Source organism: Sinocyclocheilus rhinocerous, unplaced genomic scaffold, assembly GCF_001515625.1.
Source record: "Sinocyclocheilus rhinocerous isolate Xijiao unplaced genomic scaffold, SAMN03320098_v1.1 scaffold556, whole genome shotgun sequence".
NCBI classification, from domain to species: domain Eukaryota; kingdom Metazoa; phylum Chordata; class Actinopteri; order Cypriniformes; family Cyprinidae; genus Sinocyclocheilus; species Sinocyclocheilus rhinocerous.
The window spans coordinates 474,080-484,220 of NW_015631074.1; the positions used below are offsets into that span (position 1 = coordinate 474,080).

A 10,141-nucleotide genomic window follows, 5' to 3' on the forward strand; every position below is an offset into this window, starting at 1 on the left:
ACTGACTTATCAAGCCCCCTTCACTGAACATACTGTAGTCTATATTTAGGCGATGTTAAAATCACATTATTACAAAACTTATTAAGACACTTTTAAGAGGCGAAGGAACAAACAAATATCAATACACAGAATGTGATATTGTCTTTTGTGCCATAGTCTTAGGTGAGAACTCATACAGCAGCCTTAATGATATGAGAACATACAGTACAAACAATCCCCACAGACATACATTAAAATGGCCTTTATAAATCTACAGGATCATAGGATGAGTTGCTTCATTCATCCCTTACAGAGACTAATTTTTGGGCTGAGTGAGCATGGACATGTCATTGGGGTTATGAACTGAGCATCCTTTCAAAGGTTTCATCCAGTTGGTTTATATGGGTGTGTGTATAGGTCTTTTTTTTGTGCTCAGAGAACACCACTATGAAAATCACTTTTTTTTTTTTTTTTTTAAAAGTGTATTTTCAGTTAGTATAGACACGTCAATCTATTTTCAGCATACTTATCATGATATAAATATATTTTAAATACAATTAAGTATATTTATTTTTCACTAGGGTACTCTGAAGTAAAAATCCATCTTTTATCTTTAAAACAGTTACTGTTTCTGCTGTCAAAGTCTGTTTTTAGAAATTACTGAAGTTTTCCAACAAGTAAAGGTCTGGAAACGAAGGGACTCCTTTATGTCACAATAATTGTTATATTGTGAAACTCAAGTGCTTATGATTTGTGAGAAGGGTACACTGAAACGTCTTCTGAGTCACCTGTAATTGATGCACAAATTCTGCATCTAGCACTTATCGTAGTCACTCGAATATGTGGTTAATTAAAATTAGACTGACAAATGAGTAATGAAAATGATAAATAAACCCTTCAAATGTTGCTAGCGTCATTTAATTGGATTACTCTCAGCTAATGTGTTGTGAAGCCCCCCCACTAATTATATATTTTGACCCAGAGCAACACTATCTACTTTATCATTAACACATTAGTCTTCGGTTCCATCTGGGGACTGATTCTGGGATTTTTCAAGTCTCATTTTAATTTAATGAGTACATAATGGTGATTTGAATGTTGATATTTCTCCATAATGTTTTGAAATTTGCATGAATTACGCAAATTTTGACAACTAAGACATTTTTAATTTTGCAAATGAAGGGCGCAACTGTCTGTAAAAGTCAGTTAGAATTGAATTATTTTTGCAATAATGTTTATTTGATCAAATCTAGTCTCCTGTCAAGATTTATGCCGCTGACAATTTCCCTGGGGGTCACTGAGGTAACCAAAAATGCTTTCAACTTATCATGTTTTTCATTGTCTGTTTGTGGGTTATGACAATTTTATTGTATTTGTTTAGCGAAATGTGTTCGGATCTAAATAATTACATTGTAAAATAGGGTTTCTGTTCAGGCCGAGTAACATAGTATTTGGATAATGCCACATAATTTGAAGAACACTGGAAGAGACCACACCTCTGAGACAATGTGCTTAAGAAATACATTTAATAAATAGTTTTAACTTGCCCTAATCAAGGGCAGACCTGTATATTTAGTCATTGTAAAGCTTTGAAAAATATTATTTTAATCATATCTGACATCTATGATGCAATTAAATTCCATATATTTTCTTTTACACATACTGTTTTTAATTTGGTTTGGTTACTGTAAACCATTTGCAGGTTGTAGGTAGATAGAAAAATCAACATCATCTCATAATGTCAGGGGTGGACATAATTGAGAATCAAATGCGTCACAGTACAGATACACCACCATATGATATTCCCGATTTTTTTTCTTATCTTGTGTACAGAAACAGTGAGGATCTCGATAAAATTGTCCCTTAGTAATACCACTCGATCGTTAGCTTGAAGAGGAAGTTCGGCAACCTCTTAATATGTCTCGGTTAATTGGCACCTGAAAATGGCGGTATCGCCATTGGATGGTTTTTGTTTTCCATGCTAGATATTGCACACGTAGATGTCTCTCACTTCCTTTTAAAAAGACAGGATTACAATACATAACATCTCTCTGAAATTAAAAAAATAGTTTTGATTCACAATATACCAAAAACACTGTGCTGTTCCCTACCTCATAAACGGCTGAATTTTGCACATGCTGTGGTAACACTACTGCACCCTGAGCCCTGGCTAATCACCGAAGACCTTCCCACTGCAACTTCCTATGGCGCAGTCGCCCACTCTTATCCTTCGCCATGTTAAGGCAAGGATTGTGCTTGTTGCTTTGCAAGTGACTCCAGTATTTAATGAGTTCGTTGGGCTGGAACTGGTGAGAGGTGATCAGGTGACTGTATTTGCAGCTGGAGTACGACACTCTCCAGTGGTTGAAGAGAAACTCATTTGGTGGTGGCACTGGGTCGATCCGCAGTTTGGCCAGGCAGATTCCTACATACACATCCTCGAGGTGAAGGCGACGAATGCCCAACGAGGCATTGTAGATTTTCGCTGCCATGTCCCCCGAGAACACATAGCCCGTCCCGGAGCAAAAGATAGGATATCTCTCGCTGGAATACAGCTCTGGTGGCATGTACCACTTACTGTCCTTGTTGCGGTTGGGAGCATAGCCTCTCATTAGGTAGCCTGTGAAGTAATTCTGTCGAGGTGCCATGTTTGGCTTTAGCAGCTTTTGGATGAGATATTCTGTGTTGACAAACATGTCACTGTCCGTCTTCATGACATAGCGGGCGTGCGGGCAATAGCGAGCAACCCAGCTCATGCCCATTAGCGTCTTGATGGTAAGGTTGTAATAGGTGTCCAAGAAGTCCTGCTGGATGATGTCATGGTACTGCAAGCTCTCCTCCTCAACGGAGCTCTGGGGATAAGCATTCGGTATCCTTCCCAACAGAAAGAGCCGCACGAACCCGTAACCCAAGGCCACGCTCTCGTTGCCCCAGGTCTGTCTGATGGCGTTCCTTGCCTCCAACTGCCTTGGCTCGGCAGCAATTAGCAAAACCAGGAAGGGACTGCTTTCGTTGCACTTGTAGGGCTCATTAAGCAGCCAGTGATAAGGCTGGGCTGCCAGACGCCCTCCCACTCCCATTTCCCTGTGCAAGCTCTTGGTGTTGCCTTTAGTATTCGAGTTGTTTCCGCTTGGCGAGATCTCCAACCCCACAATACCCCGGGCAGTGATCTCAGCCTGGTGAGAACTGAAATTGAAGTTAACAGACGGTTTGGGGAGCACATAACCATTGTCTTTCCAGAGGCTTCGCAGTGAGCTTTGGTTTCCCTTCGCACGCTCCTTGTGGGGGCGCAAACCCCGCATGGTGTAAACCAAGGGGTTGTCTCGCAACCAACTCCGGCCCTGCAGCAAATCCTGGTGGCAGTAGATGAGAAAGAGGGCGAAGAGTGAGGCCAGCGAGAGAAGGCCTGCTACATGTGTGCGGAAGAGTGACCGCTTGACATTCCAGGTCATCTTGATGGGGCAGCAGTGTCGCCGACGCCACTGCATGATGTAGAGTGGGGCTGCTTAGCAAAGCGCGGCGGTCACAACCAATCACATCAAACATGTGTTGCAAACAGCCTGAGGGTTATCTGAGCTGGCAGATGGGTGTGTTCAGGGCCGTAGGTGGACCTACGAGGGGGATGACAAACTGTTCATGAGAGTTGCAGGAATGCGTTTCTCTGACCCTCCCCAGTGACAGGCGGTCATGCTTTGGGGCAGTTCCCTTCTGAAGGACGACTGCTTCCTCAGACTGATGTATCTGTGCTCTAAGAATGAGGAGAGAAAAACAATGAGTAATACTGAGGAGTGTCTCAGTACAATGGATAGCAGACGATCTTAAATTACATTCATGAGCCATGTACTGCTACAGTAGAAGTAATGTTGGCAATGGCATCACCTGCGAATTCAGTGGTGATTTTCGAAACAACCAAGGTTTACAACAGCATAAATCTTCTCTCTAAACCACTACCATTATGATTTTCCAGTCTCCTGCATTTGCGGTATATGGCAACACTGTGGGGGAGATTGCTAACGGGGATCTCTGCATATCATGAGCTAACCTTTACTGACCTGCGTGAGAGTTTAAATTGAAGGTTTGCACAACATGGCATTCAGTGAGAACACTGCTGCCTCAGAGGCCCTCTAAGCCACCTCCCCACCCAGATGCACTCTAACAGCCAAAGAGGGGAAGTATCCGTCAAAATGAATCTTCAGGCTCCAGCAAGCAGTGTTGCAGGATCCGCAGCCAGAAGCAGCGAGTGATAACAGCCCTCACCCCTTATTCACCCTCCACCTTAAACTTATCAACACTGCACCAGAGGGAAAGTCCTCCCTGCCAGCAATTTCCTCTCTTAACCGTTGCTTTCTCACACTGTGGGTTATTAGATTCTAGAACCTCCTCCCAGTAATGGTGATCTAAAAATAGAAGAGAAATTATTATAAAGGTAAAGCAGGGGTCTTGTTTTTGAAAGTCATGTTTTGTTCTGGCTTGTTTTGAGAGCATCAGAAGAGGGAGTGCTTATAAATGTTCTATGACAATACAGCACAAATTGGTGTCCTATTTTTTTTAAAGCATTTTTTTGTCATTGTTCTCAGAACGATACGACTTTTCATAAACTATTAGCCAACATAGAGCATTAACATACTATGACAAATAGGTAATTTTAAATAACATATCTATTAATTATTTTTCTAATTATTATTATTTATTATTATCTTATTCCATTTTCTTATACAAATGCAGTGTTGACTGCATTCATCAAGATCAACCATTCAACCCTGTTAACCAGTTTATTTTAAGAATGTCAATATTTTTACACTATAATATTTTGATTATATTATAAATATAAAAAATATACTTTTTTTTTACATTTATGGAAAATATACGCATATGCCTTAATTTAGATTATATTAAATAATATAGATGTGGTTAAAACGTTTGGGGTTAAGTTTCATAAGACTTTTATGCACACAAAGGCTGCATTTATTTGATGAAAAATATAGTAAAATCAGTAATATTGTGAAACATCATTACAATTTAAAATAACTGTTTTCTATTTTAATAGAGTTTAAAATGTAATTTATTAATGCGATGGTAAAGCTAAAATTTCAGCATCATTACTCCAATCTTTAGTGTCACATGATCCTTCAAAAATCCTTCTAATATGCTGATTTGGTGCTCATTTTTCAATTGTTTTTTATGTCAATGTGGCTTATGTGACTAATGTGACATCTCATCTCCCATGAGAGCAAATAGGTTTGTTGATTCATGCACATTACTGTCACAATCTGCCGGCGTCTGTGCTGAACAATGTTACAGTCCTTTTAATGAACTGCAACATATTTGATGCATTAATTTGACTAAAAAGGTCCTACACTGTAAAAAATAAGTGTAATTTTAACTGTAAAATTTTGTAAAAACGCTACTGAAAAAAACTGTTAATAGGTTAACAGTAAGTTCCCGTACTATATACAGGGAAAAACTGTAAAATATCTAACCAGACATTTCATGTAATTTTACAGTTATGGAAAATATACGCATATGCCTTAATTTAGATTATATTAAATAATATAGATGTGGTTAAAACGTTTGGGGTTAAGTTTCATAAGACTTTTATGCACACAAAGGCTGCATTTATTTGATGAAAAATATAGTAAAATCAGTAATATTGTGAAACATCATTACAATTTAAAATAACTGTTTTCTATTTTAATAGAGTTTAAAATGTAATTTATTAATGCGATGGTAAAGCTAAAATTTCAGCATCATTACTCCAATCTTTAGTGTCACATGATCCTTCAAAAATCCTTCTAATATGCTGATTTGGTGCTCAAGAAATACTTATTATTATTAGTCTTTTATTAGATGTGCTGCTTAATATTTTATAGTAAAAATTCTCCAGGATTATTTGATGAATATAAGGATCCGAATTTGAAATAGAAATATGTTGTAACAATACAAATGTCTAAACTGTTACTGTTGGCAAATGTAATGCATCCTCGCTGAATAAAAGTATTAATTTCTTTTTTTTTTATTATTCTTACTGACTCCAAACATTTTAATGGTACTGTATAATTTGTGTAATGTAATGTTTACTGGTTAAAAACAAAACCACAGAAAATAGGGTTTAAAACTGTATATATACATGTCCCAAATATTGGTAACAGGGTTGCAAAAATGTGCAAACTTCATACAACCTAACATATAAACCACAGCTCAATTAACATTTAGTGTGACCTTCTGACTCCTTTCACTGACATATTGTTGTAAAAGAATTCTACGCTCTATTTCATGCCTATTTCGTGAGTGTCATGTGCTATCCTTCCACCTACCTACTGAATGTTTGTCTCTGTGGATTGTTTCCTGTTTTGTTGCAACAGCTGGATCAGAGGATTATAACCTTTTCAACCAAATGTGCTCACCCAGCGTGGGCAATTACAGTAAGATGGAAAGAGGCTAAGCCTGGCTTTACTTTAAAGGTTAACACACTTCAGAACAGAGCGAATGAAATGCTCCAAAGGTTTCCTTTGTCATCCATTTGATATCTTGTAATGAGAGCCTCACTAGAGAACGCTACGTACTGCACTCACTCGGGTGCTAGGTGTTTTCGTTTTTGCCAAAGTCACAAACATGCTTGTTTGGAGGAACAAGAGAATAAATAAAAAAATATTTATGTATTTATTAATGACAGAGAGGAATTCATAAAATCAGCTGCTTTTTATTTTAGTTTCCAGCTACACCAGTTTTCGTTTCATACAGTTACGGAAATTAGGAGCGTGATGTGGCCACAGCGGTCAGCAATTAGAAGAGCAACATGAGGCTATTAGACTTCTGATAGGAAGCACCTGCAAACAACGTTAATATGACGGAGATCAGTGTAATTCAGCAATCAGTCTACCATACAATAACAAAAACAGGAGCTTTTTAACGCACTTGCTCCCACAGGTTTTTTGCAAAACATTTTTTCCATAACCAATGTATTGTTGAGATGTTTCTACTGACTATCCATTTAAATGCCGGTTTCAATTTAATAAGTGAAAGGTATCATGTCTCTCTAAAAAGAACATGCATTTGCAATGACACCCATTTGTTAGCCTAATATTATGAATAATTTGCATGCATAATAATGTTTTTGTAAGATATCGTTAAAAGCATTTTGCCATAATCTGAACATACACATTTAAACAATAACAAAAATGGCCAAGCCAATGAATAGGTGATTAAAAAAATTCTGGATGGCATTTAAAAAATAAATATACAGAGGGCAATAAATGCAATGTACAATCACAACAAATGCGCACCAGATTCAATAAATCTCCATATGCGCTAGTAATTCTCCCAGAAGGAATGATTAATTTGACATTGAGTGTCCCATGTGAAAACACTCATTATGGGTTCTGCATTTGCATGGTCACTGTTCATATCTTTGATGGTTGTGTTTATATATATATATATGTACTAGATATGACACCACATTTTAATGTTTGCTTAAACATGGTAATATGGCCCTTACTGGGACACATTCGGGCCGTGCTTGACATATAATTGCATCCATTACTCAAATGCCAGGGTCTTTAAAAACCTCATTCAGAAGTTTGTGAATGTTCCTTTGAAAGGTGAGTTTAATGAATCACATATCGTGAGGATGCAGCTCAAAGCATTTTATTCTCAGAGCATCTGTCATCCATAACTTGGACTGAGATGAATACCATCCTCCCAGTTCTGATAAAAGAGAACTGTGGCCAAATTAAACATGCACACACACACACCTGGTGGAATCATTTGTACGAGATACTTGAAGCATGCCAGTATACATCTTGACCCCTGCATACTTCAGCAGTCTTTCTGTTACTATTTGTATTTTGCTCCCAGTGTCTTTATTACTTGAGTAACTGGAAGAAAGACTTGACAGTAAATGCGTTGAGAACATGCGGGCAAAGTCAGACCAGTTCTTTTATCACCATGGCTTAAAAGTGCTTTTGAGCAGAGTAGTGAGCCGTGGGTGGTGGTCAGCTTGCAAAAGTCCCTCTCACTGGGCAGCGGTGGTGCTTTCTTACCTCACCGCCCACAGATTTGCTAGATCTGGGGCACTTCACCACATTTTCACCACCTGACAACATTTGTTACTTTTCTTGGACAACCAAAACCTCAGTAGGTGGAAATTTGTATCTATTTTTAAGACTCCTGGTGTGAACAGTGTTCAAGCATTTGAATCAAGTCTTCTGCATTGCCCTTTAAACATGTCCATGCTGTTTACAAACAACTTAGGTTCGAACTACTTACTGATCTTCCTCAGTATGCATTATGGGGTTTATAACTGAGATTGTTACCCTTAAAGGACGGCAAAGAGTAATTAGACGAAGGAAAAACAATATTATATTGAGATATCTATATATTATGAGACCTACCTCACTCTGTGACAGAGTGGAAAGATGCGCGCGCCGTCTGTCGACCTGCACCGCGCGCCATCATTCCCTCCAGCACTACCAAAAAACCGACGATAAACCACCTTTTCACTTCCCCTCGGCTACTCGCAAGAACTTAGGCGCATTTCTTCGTTTTCCATCTTGAATTCTGGGAGCAAAACCCCTCCTTCCATCTGTCAGGAGCTATTGTTGTCTGGCACTGCACACATTAGGCTTTTTCTCCCGTGAATCGTCTGTGGTACTATCACTGAGACCGCTACTTTCGCTCCTTCTTCCGTTAAACAGCGAATGCCTGCAATTTCCCCACAAATATAAACAGCGGCTAGAGGCGGGAACGGAGAATTAAAAAAAAAAAAAAAAAAACTTCAACGGTCACATTCTGCGTCGCGCGTCTGCAGTCATTATGAGGTATGTCCAGTGAAGAAACGCGGGAAAACACATCGGCGGGAAGCGAGTAGGGTGGCTGTCGCGGGTTCTTCCTGCCAGAATAACGGCAGCAAAAGGCCTCTCCGTGCCTGGTCTAACGGAACACGACCCTGAAGTGCAGTAGAAGACAGCGAAGCCTCTCCTCTTCCCCAGATGATGTGTGGGGTGGGCTAGTGGGAGGGAAAGCAGCTGTTGAAATGACGCCGCTCCGCTGACTGACTGAGCCCCTGCGACGTCACCGCCTACTTAGGGGGGAGTCCCACGTGATCCATTTAGAATCACTCCCACTCCTCACAAACCTACCCAGACCCTCACTCCCTGTGTCCGAGCGGTGTGAATGAACGAATTTAACTCGCCAAGGTTTGGCTGGTTAGCTTCAACCGTTTGCCCCTGCTGGTAGATGTCGTAACTACACCATTATGGGGCAATAAGAATCTGTCTCAATTGATGCCATTCAGAACTAGCCGTTTATTCTTACGAAACATGTTTTTTTTTTTTTGCAAGGACAATTGATAGTATGTAATTATATTATAGTAAATGTTTTGCCAGTGACTTGTGTGTTTTTAGCTTGAGTCGTGAAATGAAGGATCCCCACATCTTTAGACCAATGAATTTCCATTAGAATTACTTTCTTGTCGTCTGTGATTAGCATATCTCACACATAAAAAATTCTTATCACAAACATATTTTAGAGCCAGTGATTATGATTCTGATAAAAGAGAACTGTGGCCAAATTAAACATGCACACACACACACCTGGTGGAATCATTTGTACGAGATACTTGAAGCATGCCAGTATACATCTTGGCCCCTGCATACTTCAGCAGTTGTTTCAATTGTTTTTTATGTCAATGAGTAAATGTTTTGCCAGTGACTTGTGTGTTTTTAGCTTGAGTCGTGAAATGAAGGATCCCCACATCTTTAGACCAATGAATTTCCATTAGAATTACTTTCTTGTCGTCTGTGATTAGCATATCTCACACATAAAAAATTCTTATCACAAACATATTTTAGAGCCAGTGATTATGATGATTATATTTCTTATATGTTCCCTAATTGTCATTTTGTAAATTAATTTCCATGTCTGGAATTCACAATTTATAAATGTTTGACATTTTTAGGTTTAGTTTTTAGTTGGCGCAAGAATCCTTGGAGGTATATTTTAAAGCCAACATTTCCACTGCTATTGTTCAGGACAAAGGTTCAGTTCATTGAACAGACATGGACCTATTGTGACAACGTGGCCAAGCATTCAAATAATGCACCTCATAATCTTGTACTGCAGTTATATCTGATCAAATGCACATTATTATTCTTTAGTTTGGGTT

At 39.0% G+C, this 10,141-nt stretch overlaps 1 protein-coding gene across 1 annotated transcript; it reads right to left on the reverse strand.

The window, feature by feature from the left end:
- Positions 1–1,488: 1,488 nt before the first annotated feature.
- LOC107741544 (beta-1,3-galactosyltransferase 2-like) lies at positions 1,489–9,145 on the reverse strand. The gene is made up of 2 exons (XM_016554297.1): positions 8,370–9,145; positions 1,489–3,727 (listed from the first exon to the last, which is right to left on the reverse strand). The coding sequence occupies exon 2, from the start codon at positions 3,465–3,467 to the stop codon at positions 2,154–2,156; it is 1,314 nt and encodes a 437-aa protein (XP_016409783.1). The 5' UTR covers positions 3,468–3,727; positions 8,370–9,145; the 3' UTR covers positions 1,489–2,153.
- Positions 9,146–10,141: the final 996 nt, after the last annotated feature.

What these genes read in the sequence shown, in the direction of transcription:
- LOC107741544 (XM_016554297.1), bottom strand. Translation starts at nt 3,467, where the DNA reads ATGCAGTGGCGTCGGCGACACTGCTGCCCCATCAAGATGACCTGGAAT.